This window comes from Fusarium solani, assembly GCF_023522795.1.
Source record: "Fusarium solani strain SB1 chromosome Unknown bctg00000000, whole genome shotgun sequence".
NCBI lineage: Eukaryota > Fungi > Ascomycota > Sordariomycetes > Hypocreales > Nectriaceae > Fusarium > Fusarium solani.
The window spans coordinates 2,048,496-2,068,930 of NW_027072157.1; the positions used below are offsets into that span (position 1 = coordinate 2,048,496).

The window sequence follows — 20,435 nt, forward strand, 5'->3', positions numbered from 1 at the left end:
CCAACGAAGCTTGTCCCTTTTCTTCACCACGATGCTTCTTGAGTAGCTAGTTAAAGATTTACTATTTGGTAGCCTATTTCGCATTGCCTGTATTACAAGTTGCTCACGAGGATCCTTCTTAATCGTTTGGTGAGAGGATTTTTTTCAGACAAGCATAGCATCCAGGACCTTGCCTCTACATTGATCAACCTCTGAGGTGATTATCTATTCCAGGTAGAAGGAAAAGACTCTCTTCTCTAGTGTCTCGATGCGCAGAGACAGCCAATAATCGTCCACGACGAGTCTGGCCCAGATCTCACCCTCGTATCCCAAAGTAGGGCCGCCGATGGTCCCGGAAGCCCATCACTCCAGCCTTCTCTATCAATTTCCCTTATTCTTGTCAAGAATGGGCACACTATGGAACAATACATCGTCCCGAAAGAAATTAAACCTCATCGCCCTGGACTCGTTGTTTCCCTTTCACGGCCAAATTGTGTGTGTGTGTGTGTGTGTGCGTGTGGACTTGTGATGACGCTTGGCAAAAAGAACTCTGCCAAGTCAGGTTCAACCAATCGTGATAGCGCAAAGCCGCGCCATGCCAGAATCTTCCATTCGTTTCTGGCAATGATCTGATTGTCTCACAGCCTTGTCTTTGCCCGTTGCACTTTGGCCTCTAGTTCCCACCTCAGTGCGTCTCAGAATCGCGGCGTGATCGGGTGATACGGCTATTGCATTTGATTAGGTCAGGTTGTTCCCTGTACATGGGAGTAACTTGCGCAAGACACCCTGCTCCGATGCCATTTTGACCGACATGGGATGATTTCTGTTGCCGTGATTCGTGAGCGATCTATTTGTGTGTTGGGCGGGCTCGGAACTGTTCCAGGGTTGAAGTGGCAACTCCGCCTTGAAACTCCCTTTTGATAGGCCACAACTAGGCTGTGCTTCTGTCTAGATCCCTTACTTAGCATGGTTCGGGGTTGGAGATGTGGTGAGATTGGACCGTCTGCCGCAGATGGTCCCGTGAATACTCCAGGATCCATCGTGAATAAAGACACACCTAGGTGCCGACGGGATTCACAACCGACCAGCCCATGCTGTGCACTGTCCAGCCTAGCATCATGGTGCACGCACCAACAAGGTCTCTATCACGCTCTCGGCTCGGGCCTTGCTGGTCCCGAAAGCTGTTGGGGTATTCAAGTCCTTTCCAAGTCTCCCTGCCATGTCGATCCATTGCATTCTTTTCTCTCTCCTCGCAATCTGCCTGCATATGGAGACTTGAAACCGCCACTAACTCCGCTGCCGGAATGGTGTTCCGCTGGCCACACCAGCAGACGACGTACGCTAGGCACTGCTTACAATGACGATACTAGCGCGTTCTCCCCTGATCTCGACCGATCTTCATTGAAGCATGATTATAGCTTCGACTTCCGGCCATGGCTCAAATTAGAGTTAATTATTCTCGAATAAGGCATACATTGGTAGCTATCTTTGCTTGAGTGGAACAAACGACGACCGAGTTCTCTCTCAAGAGTTCACTACCTCGTCCTCGCGACCAAGCCACCGGCACCTTCAGGCTCGCCCTACCTTGGGCAGGTCGAGCCACAACAGCGCACCCTTTGACCTGGGCTCTACCACTCCTTTGCCAACGTCAGAGTGTCGGTCAAGCGCGGTTCTCTTTCCATTTGACCTTGAAGACTGTCATCAGCATCGTCTCAGGGGAACTGGGCCTACACATTGACAATGATATTGATACGACATATCATCCGGGACATCCTTCGAGGCCCATTTCGCCCCATACTTTCAGCTTGAAGTTCCACTGGTTAGGGCGTGCTAGCTAAGATGCCACTAAAATGGATGGGCCGTGACAGAGTTAAGGGGGGTGTGGACCGCCAGGCGCATCTTCCAGGCCTCCGGCCCTTGGCTCCCGCTCTTCCAGCAGCGCGGGCTTCGCATGCGTATGCCAGGAAGGGACCAAAACAACACGTGGGCTCCTGTGCAAATTTTTCATGGATTGATTGAGGAAACAACACGGTCCCCTGGAAAAGGGGGAGGAATCACACCCGGCAATAACAACCTTATCCGCAAGATAAACGAGCATCGTGCAGGAGTAGCGCAGACGGATGGAGATCCGGAACTCCGCTTCAGTGCTTTAGGTGATGGGTATTCCAGCTGCTCGGGGCGGTGGTGGGCGAGGGGCCAGGCACCAGAAAGATGGGTGGGGGTCGTCTCGACGGTTACGCGCAAACAACTTCAAGAGGACGCGATCAACATGCGTGTAGGTGAGGCTGAGGGAGTTGTGAATGATTCAGAAATCAGCGTAAGGCTCACTGGTGATGGCGGGCTCAAATCGACGCGCTCATATTTCATCCTGGTGAGCCAACAACCAGCGCCGAGCAACTGGCAGTGTTGGTACTCCGTACCCTCTGTAAAAGCCAGCCTCTCCTTGTAACTGCCAAGGAAGGTGCTGTATTTTGTGTGCAGCCACAGTACAGCTGAGATGGGGCATAGCTCTGGCGGGAGACCATTTCCAATGGAGCAGAGAGCAATCGTCCCTTCAGGAGCCGTGTACTTGCCAACTCCTTTTCCACGGGGCGGGCAGGATGATTGATACTCTTCCAGAAGCAAATCTGTCTTCATTTTGGTCGAGAAATGACCATGAGACACGCGCAAAGCTTGTGGGGAATCTGCGAGCTCCCCCCAACAACCGCTCTGGCTGAAGATATCGGCCCCGGAGATCGTCACCAGCTTGCCTGGCCATCACGGTACTGGACCACCTGAAAGCGAGCTCATAGCGACAGACTCGGTGAAGAGATGACACCGTCGCCGGAAACGGCGATCGGCATCGGGTATGCGGAGCGCTGAGGACGGGCTAAAGAAGCCGCAAACAGCCCCGAGCATGAGGCCTTTGCCCACTGTCGGCCACTAATTTAGCTCCAGGCCGGCATCCCGCGTCGGTAACAGTGATCAATCGTACTGCTGATGAATTGTAGCCAAGCCGGAGAGACGGGGAGGAGAACACCCCCTTTTCTCTGCTCCGCGCACCGCAGTGCATGTCACTGCACTCGTTGTCGCCTCGTCCTTGCCTCAGCGCTGATTTCAGGGGCAGATAGTTCCCTCTGGTCTCTGAGGTGAGAAAACAATGCTAGAAGGCGCTTCCTCAGGCGATATCGAGCGAGTTTGAGGCGTCATACTTTTGGTGTCGGGTGCGCCTAGCCCATAAAAGCAAGCCCATCGATCCATCTCAAGTCTAGTTGTCTCTCGTCTCACTGCCAGGGTCCAAACTTCCATCGTAACAGTCAACATGACGAACACACCCAATGAGATCTAGTCATTTCCTCAAGCAGAGCCTCACGAGAAGGCGGGATGGTGGTGTAACGGAATTTCATGACTCGAGAACCGGGCTGGCAGAACGATCGCGCAAGTGAGGCTGACACAGGCGCTCACCGTATTTTACCTGCCTCTAAACAGGCTCTCAAACTGTGCCTCGCGCAGTAGAGTGATTGGCGTCGCTGGTGGCCTCGACGTAGAGCATTTCGCATCTTGGATGAGCAGAACAGTGTTGGCTCAATACCTGGGAAGCAAAGAGGCGATCCACACCAAGAAGCGATGCCAATTTTCTCGGTCGCATCTGGAGTATCGTCTCTCATTCCGCTGCTCTCACCCAGCGGATGCGAAGCAAGGTGGGCAAGCTGATTTCATCTCAACACACCAGATGCAGGGGCTCCATCATCGACGATCCGCGCCAAACGCCTTTTGGTCGCTCAGACCACCATGCGCATGGCGATTTCGCGCAGTTTAATCCAGTTTCCAGACGAAACAGGCGCACCATCAATCAGTGTCGCGGCGTGCAAGAAGCTGTGTGCCTTGGCGCAGCACGAAATGGGTGGACTGCCGCCAGGCAGAGCGTCAAAGCCAACACATGTTGACACACGAAACTCACAAGAGGGCTGATTGTCGAATCCAAGCCTAGATATGGAGGGAAACCGTAACAAACCTCATCGTCGAAGCGACGAGACGGCATGTCGTCAAATGGATGATTATTTGGCCGTACGAAACACTACGGCGATTTAGCGGCGCCGTTGTATGGGTCCCGTGTGGCATGCCAGCATGCCCCAGCCTCTGATGAAACTCAATCATGGATGGTGTTATATCGACCCCCTCCCAGGTGCTGTCAACGGGGAAGCAAGGAAATGAAAAAAAAGAAAAGAAACGCGCAGTAGTGGTGGTGGGGGGGCCTGGGGGTGTGAGTCGTCAAAGGTAGGTAGGCACGGTGTGGGAGCAACGGAGAGAAAAAAAAAAGAAAACATGATTAGAAAGAGACATGGCTTGCTCCGTCATCATCGTCAGGCTCCCTTAATGTTAAGTGCAAAGCTCTTATGCAAGGCACTTGAGGAATTCATGGTAAATGGCTCGGTTGATGGCTACAGTAGCATCAGCGCAGTGGCTATGGCTTGCGTATAAGTACCTACTGTAAAGTGTACAAATTGTGCGACACGACAGGCTCCAGTACAGTTCCTCAGCCGCATCCAGCGGAGTCCATGGCGGTGAGCACATCTCCCTGGTGGCCTCGAGGTGACGGGGCGTATTTCCCCGCTGAGCTGGCTGCAGGTACGTACATGAGGCATGGATACCTATCCATGCCTCATGTACGTATTGTGTAGGTTTGCATAAAATCAGTCCAACACCACGCCCCCAGCCTTGTGCATACAAAACCCAGTCAATCCAGAAGTCAAGGCCCGTAGAGAGTGGGCAAGGGGATCCTGGCGCGACAGCACGGGGCTCCGGTAATACGAAGCCGGTAGAAACGGGAAGGAATGATCGAGATAGCTTCCGTTAGAGTTGGCCGCTTGCAGCTACCGAGTCATCAAGTTATTCCCGTGCTCACCACCACAAGCCATATCAGGCAAGAACACTAATGGGAAATTGACGACGCATGCGTAAAATGCGCTGTTCAATCCAAGACAAGACACCGGCTATCTTCTGGCTCAACCGGGTATTTGGTGAGGGCAGTGAAACACCTATGCCTCTCCAGCCATTTTGACGTCGTACAACGTCCTTGGCGAAGCCAAAGACACCATACAAGGTGGGCGAAAGCAAGACAAGGCTGTGGGAATCCCCCTCCCCCTCCTTTGTGTGATTGCCGGGGGGCCTTCCTGGAGAAAAGCGGCCCGGCGAGAGAGGGGGTAGGTAGGTTGTCACATCCACTTCTGTCCGGGGTGTTCTTCCTCCGGCCCCCAGCTCGGGCAACGCAATTACGATTACTCTCTCAACAAGAATCAGAATCGGCCCCTGCATCTCTGTCCTTCTCTCATCACAGCCAATCGTCCAAGCCGAGGGCCGTCGCACTCAGACACATCAAAGAAAAAAAACCATCTCAACCCGGACTCCGATCCTTCTGGTCTGTCTCCCTTCTCCTCGCCTCGTTTGGGCTTATCACGGTGAAGCGGCTTGCAGACCAGCATACGCCATGTCCGTCTGACCACCGAGTCCATGCGGTGATCTGTCACTTTTTGCTTCATGCCATGAACTTCTTGAAGCTCGGGTGAGCTATCTCTATCTACCCTGGTCCTTCCATTCCCCTCGTCTCTCGACTCTTGGTTCTTGTCCAAGACATCTACTAACCATAATTGCATAGTCTGCCGACGACTAAACGCACGACCGACTCTCCCGCTTTCCAAGCCCGCACGCTACTGCAACCTAAGGGACGAGCCGACGCCGTTCCTCCAGCTAATTCCCTCGTCTCCCTTGCATGCTGGTCTCTGAAATACCACGAAGGATGAGGAGTGTGAGACATCGTCAGTTTTCCATAGCTCCAGGATGACGGCGAAGGGATGGCTACCGACCGGCAAGTCGAGAGCTCTTGCAGCTTCTCCGGACTACTTAAGGGGAACGGAGAATCTGGGGATGTCTTGATGTCACTGCTCTTCACCAAGACTCCCGATCTTTAAGCACAGGTTGAACGCTCCTCCCCGTCTGGAACACGGTTCAGCTCTTCACGTGGCACGGTACGATTCTTCAAGCAAGAAACGCCTATCCAGCGCTTCGAAAATGAGCTCCCAAGATAGCAGAGACCAGCAGAGCCTTTGGCTGTCAGTCTCAAGGTACGATCCAGAACACAGCATCCATACATCGCGAGGCCATTCCCCTTCCAGCACAAATCCATCTCTACTATGCTGGCATCTGGCTAACCGTACCGTTTCTAGCAGCGGAGACCACGACGGCAACGCCCAGGCCGACCAAACCCCCTTTCCTTCGATCGAGCTCCCTTACACATTGGCTCGCTACCTGGACACTCCCGCCCGCGATGATCCGTTCTCCACCTATGTTCTTCGCGACGGGAGTGTTACCCAATCCATAATCAACCTGTTGTCTCTTTGTGTCCGTCTCCGACGAAACATGGAGGATGTCAGGGCTGATTTGGCCGGACTTGGAGCCCAGTTTTGGTACACTTGAGCTCATGCAAAGCGTCTTGAATCATTCAGTCAAATGTTCCCATCCCCGCTTCAGCCAGGGATAGGCGCAAAGCTTTGAATGGCGCCCGATACAAATGCCCGCGCGAGTCGAAGGGGGCCGAGTGCAGAGTTTTAAGGGTCCATCAACTCTCTTTATTACCTATATCCACTCGCCAGCACGCTCCATCGCCCTTTTCATACCAGCCAAGGATCTTCAGAGACTTCCATGGAAAGAGATGATTCGGCTAGCAGCACTCGTGTCATTCGGTCGTCCACAACAGCAACCTATAAACCTACGCCTTACCGACGCCCTACTCATGCTCCTTCGCCATCAGCACGCAGGTCAAAGAGAAAAGTTTTGAGCTGTCGGCATTGACTCCCGTCAGTTACAGAGCTGTCGGTCGTTTAGCCCACTATGACCAGGGAAGGCTGCCCGCTTCGGCTCGTTGCAGAAGACTGTCATTTCTTTGCTTGCTTGGTTCTTTCATGCTTGAATTTACTCTTGTTGTTTTCTTAACCCTATCCGACGCCAAAGTCTTGTCTTTATTTGCATTCTTCACAGTCTTGGTGGAACTCGTCACTCCAGCAAGCGCCAGACTCTCTTTGTACGCCGACCAACGCCGTATTTAACATTTACATGTGATCTATATCAGGACTCTATTCGTTGATAACACATATCCGCCCCTGCTTCTTACAATCACAGGTTTTTATCTTGGGGAAGGTTTGCCTTTGGAAGCAAATAGCTACCCGCCTCCCCCGAGTTTGATTTTGGTACCACTGGATAGTGACGGGCCGGATTTTGTCGCGTCAATGTTGTTTCCCTTCTCACCTAGTAGCCTTAATGAACCAGCAGTTTTCTTTCCCTCGCCTTTCACTTTTCCTCGATCAAACAGTATTAGACCGGACGCGTCCACAGGAGAACTATTAACCCAATAGTGAGACTTTAACTTCTACTGCTGCAGAATTTTGGATATCAACAAGACTCAAAGACAGATGGAACCAGGTCGCCCTCCATTTAGTTGCCCTTTAGGTATGACCTCTGGTGCCTTTTCAACAGGAAATCCATGTCATATCTCCGTGGCCTGTCTGTAAGTGGGTTCAATTGCCATGTTTTGTCCCTCACTTCATCCCTGGCTGACACCATCGGTGCTTTTGCTTCGCTGCAGTTTAGTTCTTCGATGCAACTGTTTGGACGATCCTACTAGCTCTTATACGCATTACATCACCTCTAAGTCTAGGTCTTCCGCGTCTTGGCCCGTTGTTTTCACTTCAGAAGCAGCGATTAGCGTCGAGCTAGCACCCACCCCCAATCTGGCACCCCCAACCATCTCCAGATCGTCAACAAGCTTCCCCAGATCGACATGGCGCATTGGTATGTATCAAGTTTCCAACCATAATATCGGATTGGTGGGAAATAACGGCGTCGCTAAGATCCCTGATTTGAGGGAATTTCTCGGCATCTGCGTCGGTTAGATGCGATCACCTCAAGGGAGGACGGCATGGCTAAGCGATTCGCCAAGCAGATCTCCGGACCCAGCAGTCATTGCTGTGATTGAATCGCTCGGGGCTTGATCAAATACCGACCGGGAAACTCATGATTGTCGGCCTTGGGATCCACGGAAAGGATCATCATGACGAGGTCGTACTCCAGCTTCGCAGGATGGACACGGGCCACGATAAGGACAGGGCCTAGGAGCGATATCGGCACCTCGAAGGTTCAGCTCGCAGGTCGGACACCGCCTTTTGTTGTATTCAATTAGCTAATGGTTGTCGTTTTGAACTCGGAGCCGCCCTCGATTCATCAGCGAAATTGCTCAGTCGGGCGGGCTGCTTGGGAGTCGTTCGTTTCTACCCTCCAGGGGACTTGAGCTGTGTGTGGAGATGCTCCACCAAATCCCTTCCACGACCCATTCTAGGGCCCAGCTTGCGTCGTTATCGGCGAGGCGATCTACTCCTCTTGGGGTACCTATAAAGCCGCGATCGCTCGTCTTCTTCTGCCATTGTCTGGCCAGTTTCTCGCAGAATCTGGCAGATCTGGCCGATTTTATAAGACTTGGGGACTTATATCTCGAGTCCCTTTTATTCTGCACTCCACCATGGCTGGCACCGACGCCGATGCCGCCCCGCTGGCGACCAAGCCACATAAGCAACCTTCAAGCAACGACATCGGTCAACATGAAGTCGAAGAGGGGGTCGGAGAGATTAACGAGAGCTCTGTAGCGAAGCCTGGATATCTCGATAAGCAACAGCACGCGATGTACGTCGAGGCGCTTGCCCAGTACCCGACCGATGACGACATCGATCCGGAGAAGGAGAAAAGGGTCCTGAGGAAGATTGATATGAGGATCATTCCTCTACTAGGCATCTGCTACTTCTTTTACTACGTGGATAAGACCACTCTGTAAGTTCTCTGAGTCGTACGCGCGGGTTCATGGCTGACCAGTCTTGTATAGCTCATACGCCGCCATCTTCGGTCTCAAGGAGGACCTCAACCTTCAAGGCGATGAGTACTCGTGGCTCTCGAGCAGCTTCTACTTTGGCTGGCTTCTCTGGGCCATCCCGTCCAATCTCCTCATGCAGCGCAGTCCGCCAGCCTACTACCTGGCCTTCAACATCTTCATGTGGGGGGCTCTCCTCATGGCTCAGGCCGCGGCGCACAACTTCGGTGGCCTCCTCGCTCTTCGCGTCTTGTCAGGAGCCTTTGAAGCCATCGCCGACCCGGCTTTCATGCTCATCACCTCGATGTACTATACCCGTGCCGAGCAGCCGAGCCGCATCGCAGCTTGGTATGCCTTTAACGGTGTTGGTGTCGCGGGTGGAGGCTTGATCGGTCAGTACCCGCCCCTTGTCTTGCTGTTCAACAATGTTAACTCAAGCTTCAATAGGGTATGGTATCGGCAACATCAAGGGAGCTCTTCAGTCCTGGCGCTACGAGTTCCTCGTGGTCGGCGCCTTTTGCGCAGCCTGGGCCATTACCCTGCTGTTCATGCTACCAAATTCTCCCAGAACCATCTGGGGTTTTAGTCACGATGAGAAACTTATCATGATTGCACGTCTCCGCCGCAATCAGACGGGCATTGAACAGCGCAAGATCAATTGGGGCCAGGTCAAGGAGGCTTACCTCGACTACAAGACATGGCTCTTCACTCTACTCGGGTTCGTGTCCAACATCCCTAGCGGCGGCATTTCCAACTTCTCGACGCTCGTCATCAAGGGCCTCGGCTTTGACACGCTTCACACTGCCCTCCTGGGCATCCCTCAAGGCGTGTTCGTCATCATTTGGATCGGCCTCGGCGCGCTGGCCAACAGGTACATGCCGCCCAACAGTCGGACACTTGTCTGCGCCATCTTTATGCTCCCCACCATCGCCGGCGCGCTGGGCTTTCTCCTTGCTCCTACCGATGCCTACGTCGGTCGCTTGATCTGCTTGTGAGTAGCAATTGAGTTCCTCATCGCACCCAAAACCACGCTGACGACTCTCAAAGTTACCTCACCGGCTCCTACCAGGCCTCGTTCGTCATCTGCCTCTCTCTCATCACCTCCAACACGGGCGGGCAGTCTAAGAAGATGATCGTGTCAGGCATGATCTGGTTCGGCGCCTGCATTGGCAACATCGCCAGCCCCTTTTTCTACCGGTCCGAGCAGGCCCCCTCTTACCACCTAGGCATTGGCTCGCTTCTCGTCTCCAACTGCATTGAGCTCGCCCTCTTTTTCGTCTTCCGCTATTCGTTCATGTGGGAGAACAAGCGCAAGGAGAGGCAACGTGAGGCCCTGCGGGTGGCGGGTGACGGCGCGACTGATGAGCTGAACGCGACCGCGTTCAATGACCTAACGGATAAGGAGAACCCCAACTTTGTGTACGTGTATTAGAGCTGGCGCATGCTTTGCATGGCACGCGGTCGTGACAAAAAACTTGAGACACCAGGACGGCTGCGCTTCGTTAAGCCAATGAAGACTCTTTACTTAATAGCCTAACTATGAGCTAAATAAGAGAGAAAAATAATAAATAATATCATAAATCTTTGAATATTCTATTTAGTTGCCTCTAGTATTTTTCATATATTTTATCTATTATATTTAAGATAGGGTTGATCTGGTATGTTATGTTCTTTTATGACTGCCTGCAGGGGATTCAGCTTGAATGGATACAAAAAGTCTAACCTGTTTACCCTATATGTCCTTGGTGAAGAAAAAGCAATATATATGACTGGCCAATCAGCCGTCGCCATGAAGACACCTCATGACTGAGCAATTCCATGGGCGAAGGCTGAGCAAAATCTAACCAATCCTTTTAGCAATGCCGTTCTAGCCCTTCCCTAATCCATGTCGAACACTCTTGAGCATGTCCTTCTAATTCTTCCCCAGCTAAGGGCTAACTCTCTCCATGCCCTTTTACCCATCCCCTGAGGTTTATATGGCTCAGATAAAGGATGTCCACTAGAGTATGACATGACACCTCATCATGGCAGGGGAAAGCAACCCATCCACCCATTTCCCTCCTCCCAAACGTCCCTCGTCCAGGCCAAGGCATGTCGTTGATCTAGAGTTGCACACGATGGGGCCTGACGAAAGAGCCTCAAACTGAATCCCTGCCTCGTCCCGTCCCTCCCCCTTAGTGCCCGCCCAGGATGTGCCCGCACCCCCTCCCTCCCCTTTGGACCCCCACGGGAACAGCCAAGCAGGGGGGCGTACAGAAATCTGTTTCTTGTGCTTCCTTTCAGGGTCGACGCCGTGCCCACCTTCTCCAGGATCGGATCGTGCAGTCGTGTGTGTGTGACTTGTGATGCATCAAAACTCCACCCACCACCAGCACCCCCCATTCCTGACCCTCTTCACACCCTCCCCTTGCCTGCCGCTTCGCTATCGAAGGGTACTGGACGCGTTGAATCCTTTGGATGGACACTGTGTGGACGGTGTCACAGTTGCATAACTTGGTTAGGGGGAGACTAACGAAGATGGTACCGACGGGTTGGTAGAGATGTCTGCACTACTTCATGGAGAGAAACTAGAGAATTGTAGCTTTGGATCATGATTTACTCCTTTGCAAGATGATGGGACGGATATTTCCATCAAGAGCTGCGCATTGATTACATTCATTGCATTGTGGGTGGGCGATTCTAGTGTTTTTCATTACCCACCGAAATCGAGGCCTGCTTTAAGAGGCGAGGCGAGGCATTAACAAATTACTCTGCATAATCCCCCAACCTCATACGTATGTACATATCCATGACTTACCCCAAAACTTATACCTTAGGTACTGCCCAAGACACGTAGCAACGCGAACAGCTCATCCAATCACTCTGAACCGTGACAAGCCGCCCATCATAGCTGAGCCATATATTGCCCTAATCTAATCCCTCTCCGCTTCCATACTCCCAACCTTTATCACGACATTATCACATTGACTTCACTTTAAAGCAGAACAGAGACAATCTCATGTGCCGGGTCAAATCACTGATATTGATCCAGAACTATTTTAGAAAACATGAAAACAACCTCCACCGCCACTCTTCCACCAAACCGGTCGCCCCTTTTAGTTTGTTGATCTCTTCACGCATATTGCGCCAGTGATCAGATCGCTCGCATGCAGTCCATGCCCTACCCTCCGCCCTAGCGATCGCTCCTCTTCAGCTTGTGCTATCCATCACAAGCATCACCTTTCCGCCACATCACCTACGCTGTCCGTCGCGAATCTGTGCCACCTATCCGAGTCGATTTATCAGATGTACCACATGGTGCTGCGGAAGAAGTTGCGCTGTCGCTGCTCACCATCAATGGCGTTCTCTCCGACTCTGCCACCAAGAGGCAGCAATGGGGGCGCATCAGCACCTCGATCAGGTCCGCCCAGAGAAATGCCGCGGGCAACCTTCTCGCGAATCATCTCGTGACCCTTGGGACCAGCTCGGAAACCCTCACTGGTGGCGATGTTCTCATGTGCCCGAGCTCGAGCACTAGCGAGATGGGCATAGTAGACAGCCGGGTGTAGGGAAACCGGAGTAGTCGAGCGAGCGTACGAGTAGCACTGCTGGTAAATCATCTTCTGGAGGTCGTTGATGGGCATGCCCATCTCGTCAAGGATCACATGGTAGTGAACAGGCCGAGCTGTGCCTTGAATAGCGACATGAGAGCTGAGATAGAAGTCAAACATGAACGGGTGAGTAACCTCCTTCTCGACCAAGGTACCGGGAAGAGGATTGCCGTTCTTGTCGCCCTTCTGGGGGAAGAACCGAATGTGATGTCGCTTGGTAGCGACTATGACCGTGAACTTGGGTAGAGCGGCCTTGGCAGGCAACTTCTCACGGAGGAAGTTCTTGATCTCTGCTATCTCCTGATCAATCACGTAGGCGAACTGACCCTCGCCAACTCCATCTCTGAAGTACATGACATGCGCAGGAAGCTTTCCCGGGTGGTTGATCTTCCACTGCTCGAGAAGGGACCCAAACATCATTCGCATGTTGCCGGGCGTCAGCATCTCGACACGGTAGCCGTTGGTCTCGACAAGTGCAGCGTAACGTGTGGCATCTTTGTCGACAGACATAGTCATGGCAGCTGTAGAGGGAGATGTGCCGCCAGGAGCAGTGTGAGAGACATCCACACCAATCATGATGGTCGGGCGGTTCTCAGGGAAGAAGGTAGGAGTCTTCCAAAGGGGAGGAGTGCAGGCAGTCGCGCCGCCCAGCTTGGCGTTGACCTTCATGCACACATTGGAGTGATACTGACCATTGTTCTTTTGGACATGACTGCCCAGAACGACCTGAGTGAGGATGCCGAATCTGCAGTCGGCAGACTTCTTGAGGCGCTCGTAGGTTCCGCTGTTCTTCTTGGACACAACAACAAACAAAAGCTGCGTGTAGCCCTTCTTCTTTGTGATCTCCTCATGAGCCCACTGAACCGCAGCTGCAGCGTCGAAGCGCAAGTTTCCTGGAGTGTTGAGCATGATAGCGTCGCTAAGCACCTTGCCTCCGTGGCCGATGAAAGTGCTCTTGAAAGTGTTGGCGAACTGCGACAGCACGGGGAGAGTAACAGGCTGTTCGAGAGCAATGAAACCCCAGTTCATCAAGGGTGCGGCGTTCTGCTTCCAGAACTTCTTTCCACGAAGGTCCCAACGACCGGCAAACTTGGGCTCGGCCGTGCCAGTGCCAAACTTGACAGTCGGGGGAGGGAGAATTCGAGCCTCGGTTCTGGAGAACTGAGGTTCAAACGAGACGCCATACTCCTTCAAGAAGGGGTCTTCACCGATGCGGAGCGAAGCTGCGCCCTGCTGGATGTCTCTCTTGCGGATGGGAGGACGGGTGACAGCGATCTTGATCATGGCCGCGGTTTGATCAGGGTTCAACTTGAAGGGGTAGCGCTGCATTGGCTCGACGATAGCGAGCTCAACAGGGATCATTCCTCCCTTGCCAGCATCGATGAGTGGGAGGTTGGCCAGTCTGAGGTTGACGTTGTACTTCTTGCGGTAGTAGTCCAAAACGGACACCTCCTTGCCGTCGCACTCGAAAGTGTGCGTCTTCGCCGTGCAACCATGCTCGCCATACTTCTCGTTGAAGCTGAAGTCCATGATGGTGTAGACCTTGTCGACATTGGGGCGATCTCGGTGCTTGACCTTGAACTTGAGCCGGCGCAGCTTTCGAAGCTGCTTAAAAGCATCCGAAGAAGCCCAACGGCCGGTCTTGTCTCGGACGGGCTTCAGCACTTCCCAAAGGGAGGCAGGAGTGTGTCCCTGGAACTTTCGGTCCAAGGTGGCCAAGAAGTGGCACATCAACTTGTCGACCGTCTGGTTTCCAATCCAGAAGCAAGTGTTGGCGACATCAATGTTGTAACCGAGTCCGACACCTCTCTGCGCGAGGTTGTGGCTCATTCGAACCGAGGCGTAAGTTCCCTTGTGGACCTCGACGACGGTACCATCGAGAAGGGGCGTGACTTGCTTGCTCGCGGGATCGTAAAAGTTGCGCTTGATGGCGAGCAGGTTCTGAGACGGGAACTGTCGAACAAGGTGATCCAGGAAGTTCAGTGCTTCTTGGACACTGTTGTTGAAGGACATCTTGTGCTCGAGGTAGCCCTGAAGAGCGGTGACCTGGATCTCGGTCGTCTTGCGAATCGTGACATGGAACTTGCCTCCGTCGCGGGCCTTGGCTTTGCCCTCGTCGAGATCGACAGTGAACCGAAGCTCTCCACGCTCAACAAGTGCAGGACCCCAAGCAAGCTTCTTTCCATCGAAGAGCCACTTGTCGCCCTTGAAGGGGCGAAGCTGTCGCTTGGTGACCTCGTGGGCCCAAATCTTCTTCATGACTGGGCCGAGCTTGTCAGGGTTGGGCGAGATGAAGACCTGAAGTCATTGTCAGTAATGAGCAAGAAGTGGGCATGGAACGATTGGTACTCACATCATACTGATGGATCTTCTTGCTGAAGTCAAACTTGGTCATCCGGTACTGGTTGACCTCGATCTGTTCGGGCTTGCCTTCGGTGTTGAACTTGCCGTTTCGCAGCGTGAACAAGTCCTTCTTGGTCTCGGACACGTATGCATCAGGCGGCAATTCCATGCGGGTGTTTCCCTGATCCTGTTGCTGTTGAGGCTTGGCAGGGTCGAAACCTGGACCCTGGGCCCATCCAGCTGCAGGGCCACGGGAAGAAGAGCGGGCGGTTGAGCCACCAGGAGACTGAGAGGGTCGTCTCCCAGAGCCAGAAGAGCCACCCAACCCGGAGGGGCCAGGGGAACGTCCTCTGTCGGACATGATGGCGACTGAGTCTGAAGAAGTCAGCGACTGAGATCAAGGATATGAGTGATGGTAGGTAATGGTAGTGCTGGATGGGAGAGTGGTTGATCGAAGGCTGGTGGAGGAAGAGAGGAAGAGGGAAGAGGGGGAGGGAGGCAAGATTTATAGCCCTCGGCCAGGCGAAGGCTACAAGGCAAAGGAGAGGAACTTACCGGCAACGAGAAGGTGGGATGCCTTGCTTGCGCAGACCGCGGTCGTGGAACGAGAGTTTGTTCTAGCTGATGTGAGGATCACAGCAACCGGCGGGAGAAACAGAAGGTGTATGAGAGGAAGGAAGCTGTGCTTGCAGAAGCTTGCACAAGTGTTAGAGGTGCTTGACTGAGGACCCAAGCGAAGAGAAGAGGTGTGTGCGAGGGTGAAGGAGGAAGAAGGAAAGGGAGAGGAGAGGGCGGGGAGAGATGGAATATATAGAGGGGAGAGGGGGGGACTGTGACTCACGGTTGCACTCGAGCTTGAGCGAGAGGGAAAGAGAGAGATGAAGATCCTTAGGATGATGAGCAGGATCTGTAGCTCCTCCGAGGTTGAGAGGAGAAGAAGGTGAGGAGGTGCGGTGGAGGGGTGAAGAAGAGGAGAGAAAACCCGGTTGGGCAAGCGCTGTAAACCGACCGCGCTTGAACCTATTCTCTCAGGCAGAAAAACACCCCCGCAACCAAGGGCAACGAACACACGGAAGGAGGGGGAATTCAATGCCTCCAACGAGGGAAGGAGCGGACACTGTTGACCGGATGCACAGCGCGGTGTGGCGCTCCACGTAGACAGGTCACGGTTGATTGCGTCTTATCTACCAAACAGATCGATTAAAAACTCTGCACAGAGCATAATTGATGTTCAATTATGGTGTGTATGGTTTTAATTTGGTCACAGCTTGACCTATTGTCCCAAATTTTGCGAGTTACAGTAGGGGGCATCACGCTGTCACTTGATGTTGGGCCCGCCACACGTGGTTTGGGGTGCTGGCAAGTCAAACGGATGCAATTGTTGTAAACTAGGTGTCTGGGAAACCAGGTGTTACTGCAATACGTCCGGCAATAGAAAACAAATCTATGTGGTTACAGGGAAAAGCCGCGGCCATGTGCGTGGCAAGCGTGTTGTGTGACCAATCAATGTCGAGCTGTGGCTATCCGTCATGGTATCAAGCTCCAACCAAGGCAGCGGCAACGTCGTTTGCAACACGGATAAATGGCAGGCAATAATATTCGGGCCATCAAACGGGAAGACGGCACAGATACAGCACTCGGGCAAGTAGAGGAAACCAGACACCACACTCACGCGCAACAAACCGCTCGATACCTAATCCAACGACTTATATTGATACAATCCCAAGTGATTGGTAAAGCTATGAATGAAACGAATCCCAGCCCAGCCCGCCATCTTCTCGCCGTCTTTGCACCCATCTTCATCTTGGCAAGCAATATCCTCCATGACAGCCACCGCTTGGGCATGTCGTCGATCTCCCTTCCGAACGCCGAACCCATGCGAGGCAAAAGACAAACCGACCCGATCCTCCAACGTCATCCAAGTCCCATTTTGCAGCCCCAGGCAAATACTCAACAGTAATATTAGTGGCATCATGTTTGCGCATCACGATCCGACCTCCGTCGACCTCAATATCGGTACCCGTACTGTCCTGGTGGCGGCGCGCCGTATCCACTGGGCGCCTGCTGCCAAGCCGACGACGCACCGCCCGCCTCGGGTGGAGGATAGGGATTGGCCTGGTAGCCGCCACCGCTCTCTGGCCGCAAGGGAGAGTTCCGGTACCCGCCAGCTGTCGACGACACTCTCCCGTAGGGGCTCAGCGGCCGGTTGCCGTACTCGCCGGAAGACTGCCGCGCGTGAGACGGGTTGTTATAGCGCTGTTGGCCACCTCCCGTCGCCTTCAACGTGGCAGCATCAGGCAGGCTGGTGTCTCGCAGAATGTTGACCAACGCCGAGGGGTTGAGGCGCTGCACGTCAAAGCTCTGGGCCGGTGGGAGAATGTTCAGAAGGAAAGTGATGTCTCTGTGGAGTGCCGATGCCTGGTTTCGACGTTGTTGGTCGAGCCGACGGCCAGCCGCACCCTTAAGGGGTGACACTCCCCGAGCAAGTCGTTTGGGGGGGTTCAACTCCTCGTCATCGATACCCAGAGGTCGCTTCGGTGATGCAGTGGCCCGTACGTATTGTGGTCGGGGGCTCTGCTCCTGTCTGGCCGGAAGTGGGCTGTTTCGGAGCGAGATAGGCTGTTCAACCACGGGCATGGCCTGCTTGGGCCGCATCTGCACTGCCTTTGAGATGATGAGAGGGGTCGAGATTGGATCAAACTTGTCAGAAGAAAAGCGAGAAACAAAGTAGTTAAGCTTGGGGTCTTCTGGGAAGAGCTCTGCCATCCGGTCCTCCAACTTGGAGATCTGTGATAGCTCTCCGTACTGCGATTCGTACTTGTGGAAGTAGGCGTACAGGGGTTTGGCCTTGGCCAAGGTCTCGGGCTTGGAAATAAGCCTGTTGACACAAGTCTCGAATACGACCCGGGCATCTGTCATACGGTCAGTCTTGGTCTTGGTCGCTGGGTATGTACCACCTACTGGTTGTGTCGTCCTTGGAATGGAGATACTTCAAGTACTCTATCATGAAAATCTCATCGTTGGGGAACAAGCGAGCACCGCGCTCAAAGATCTTGGCGCCCACGGGATCCTTGTAGACAACTGATTCGAGCAGTGCGACTGCAACATACACATCGCTCGTAAGTCGTCCCTTTTGGCGCGCGTCCGTAAAGACCTTGCGCAGACCGCCCTCCGACTGGTTGCCTTTTCCTTGAATACGGCGCATAGCTCGAGCAAGGGCAATCCAGACGTACGAGATGGTACGCGACAATAGCAGCGTCTCGCTCGAGTAGGATTTTTGAATGGCGAGGATCCTTTCCTCCATCGGGGACCTCTTAGGCTTGTTGTCATCATCATCATCGGCATCGTTCTGCTCGATCGACGCCTGGACGGGATCTTGCGCCGCTGCCTGTTTCAAGGCCGTCACTTCCATCTTCTCCCGCTCCTTGACCTTGTCTCCCATCTCATACAAGGTCTCGAGCACATCGTCGTAGGGCTTGCGGACTGCCTTGGCATATTCCGACTTGTCACCCTCCTTGGCTGGGTAGTTGGCTTCGGTGTGGTCAGCATGCTTCAGAGCAAGCAAAACACTCTCTGGGTTCGCCCTAATGCCCTCCAGAAGCAGTTCGGTGCCCATCTCCTTGTCGTTCTCGCGCACATTGTTCTGGAAGCACCACTCCGCAGCGTCCACCCAAATCTCCGGCCAGAATCGCGATGCCATCAATGCCTGCTTGTAGCAGTAGAGAACCCTCTGGTTGAAGACCTTGGGCTCGTCAACCTTGAGCACCAGCGGATCATCCTTTTCCCAAGCAATCCACTTCTTCCACATCTCGATTTGATCCCGGAACTCCTGGTCGCCGTCGAAACCAGGAGCAGGAGGAAGCCTTGGAAGGTTTGTGCGCTTGAGGTGTCGTGTAATGTTGTCGAGCGCGATGTTGGCACTCTTGGCTGACATGTACCCTGGTGATCGTTCTTGGATGAATTTGCGACCCTATCGGCCAAGGTTAGTACATTCATCAAGCAGATGAAATGAGACTTACAGTCATCTTGTTCAGTCCCATCTCAAACTGGTCATACTCCTTCCACAGGTTGTTGACAGTGAGCATGGGCACTGAAATAGCGCGCTGATAGATCTTGCGTAGCTGGTCCATCTTTTGCTGATCCTGCCATCCTGTGCCACCAATCTGACCTGGGCCGTTCTTGACGAACTGGACGTAATCCTGCCAGATGTTGCCCGAATCCCGATCCACACCGATGTTGTCGATAACAAACTCGTAGGATTGTGTGATGGTCCTTCGAGCTTGCCCAGACGCATCGTTGTTTAGGTCGTTGCGCCGACGGATGTAGTTGAGGTAGACGGTCCACAGCTTGACATTGGGGACGGTCATAAGGCATCTTCCAAAGAGCTGCTCAGCGTCGACAAAGTTATCGAGTCCAAGCTCCATCTCGATCCATTCGACCCAGATATCAGCCTTCAAAAGGGTCAGCTGCTGCACCGTATAGAGTCTGGATTGTCAACTTACAGCTTGCGGGAAGATTTCTAGAAACCGATTGTAAGTAGTTCGAGCCTGGTCCAGTCGGCTGGAGCGTCTGTGGTCGGCAATCAGATTAAGCCACGCATCCATATCTCCACGGGGATCCTGCTTGACACGAGCTTCGAGCAGGGCAACTGGATCGAGACCACCGAAGGCTGGAGTCACATTGGATGAGGCAGCAGGAGAAGGAACGGCGGCAGGGGCTGGGATATTGGTTTGGTGAGACGCAGTAGAAGGCTCCGGCTGGTTTTGAGATGGAACGGATTCCACCTTGGGAGCATCAGAAGCTGGTTCCTCATCCTCGTCATCGTCAGATGCCTCCACTATGAAACCACCGGACATCTTTGGCTTGGAAGGCTGACGTTGAGCCGTGGCGGAGGCAGCTTTTTCAGGGACCTGGACGGGAGTGCCAATCGTGACCGACTCTGGATCATATTCTCCTCCATCTTCTGTACCATTATCCGCTGCATCACCAGAGACAAGGGAGTCTTGAGCAAAGTTATCAACTTGTTCCTCGCTATGCTGAACTTGATCATCCTGGGGAGCCCCAACATCCTCTCCGCCCCATGAAGCACCTTCGGCAGCCATATTGTAAGGTTCAAGAATAGCACCGGAGGGAAAGATCGGGGTCGCGACTCGAGCGCCGGCTACGAGCGCGTCGTCGATGGGCAGGGCGCTGCTCCAAGGCCACAGGGGCTAAGCGTGAAGGGCTCTTACTCGCGATCTGGCAGTCGGCGACGAAAAGGTAAAAACTGGATGTACGTCTTTCGGTAGAGGGATCGCGTTTGCGTCGATCGTAGAAGCGCGACGGAACCGATTGAAGGGAGTAAAGCCCCTGATGCGGTGGTTGAAGATGTGGTGAGACTTGTCGCGAACACGGGCAAGCTCAGAGACGAGCCAACTCGCCCCGATTGAGCAAAAGCTAGACTCGGCGATAAGGAGAGAAAAACCTAAAAGCGGCAGAATAAGCGCCACGTATAGTAAGCAAAGACGGTCGAAAGTCGTGTCGTGGCTCAGGCTAGAGCGCAGATGTTTGAGGAGAGCCTGCAATGTCTGAAAGCTTCAACAAAGAACGAAGAGCCTTGAGCAAGTTGAGGCGGCAGAAACCGAAAGCGGCCT

General features: G+C 53.4%; 4 protein-coding genes across 4 annotated transcripts; 2 read left to right on the plus strand and 2 right to left on the minus strand.

The window, feature by feature from the left end:
• Nucleotides 1-6,027: 6,027 nt before the first annotated feature.
• MRS44_000636 (uncharacterized protein) lies at nt 6,028-6,432 on the plus strand (the record flags this gene model as incomplete). Its single annotated transcript, XM_065624138.1, has 1 exon — nt 6,028-6,432. The coding sequence occupies one exon, from the start codon at nt 6,028-6,030 to the stop codon at nt 6,430-6,432; it is 405 nt and encodes a 134-aa protein (XP_065479854.1).
• Nucleotides 6,433-8,527: 2,095 nt separating this feature from the next.
• On the plus strand, nt 8,528-10,375 carry MRS44_000637 (uncharacterized protein; the record flags this gene model as incomplete). Its single annotated transcript, XM_046270483.2, has 5 exons — nt 8,528-8,832; nt 8,885-9,261; nt 9,317-9,860; nt 9,917-10,288; nt 10,357-10,375. The coding sequence occupies 5 exons, from the start codon at nt 8,528-8,530 to the stop codon at nt 10,373-10,375; spliced, it is 1,617 nt and encodes a 538-aa protein (XP_046138535.2).
• Nucleotides 10,376-12,150: 1,775 nt separating this feature from the next.
• Nucleotides 12,151-15,163, minus strand: MRS44_000638 (uncharacterized protein; the record flags this gene model as incomplete). Its single annotated transcript, XM_046282581.2, has 2 exons — nt 12,151-14,757; nt 14,813-15,163. 2 exons carry the CDS (start codon nt 15,161-15,163, stop codon nt 12,151-12,153), a joined length of 2,958 nt encoding a protein of 985 aa, XP_046138536.1.
• A 1,646-nt stretch (nt 15,164-16,809) lies between these two features.
• On the minus strand, nt 16,810-19,904 carry MRS44_000639 (uncharacterized protein; the record flags this gene model as incomplete). Its single annotated transcript, XM_046273439.1, has 4 exons — nt 16,810-17,714; nt 17,764-18,772; nt 18,822-19,253; nt 19,305-19,904. 4 exons carry the CDS (start codon nt 19,902-19,904, stop codon nt 16,810-16,812), a joined length of 2,946 nt encoding a protein of 981 aa, XP_046138537.1.
• Between the last annotated feature and the right edge of the window lie 531 nt (nt 19,905-20,435).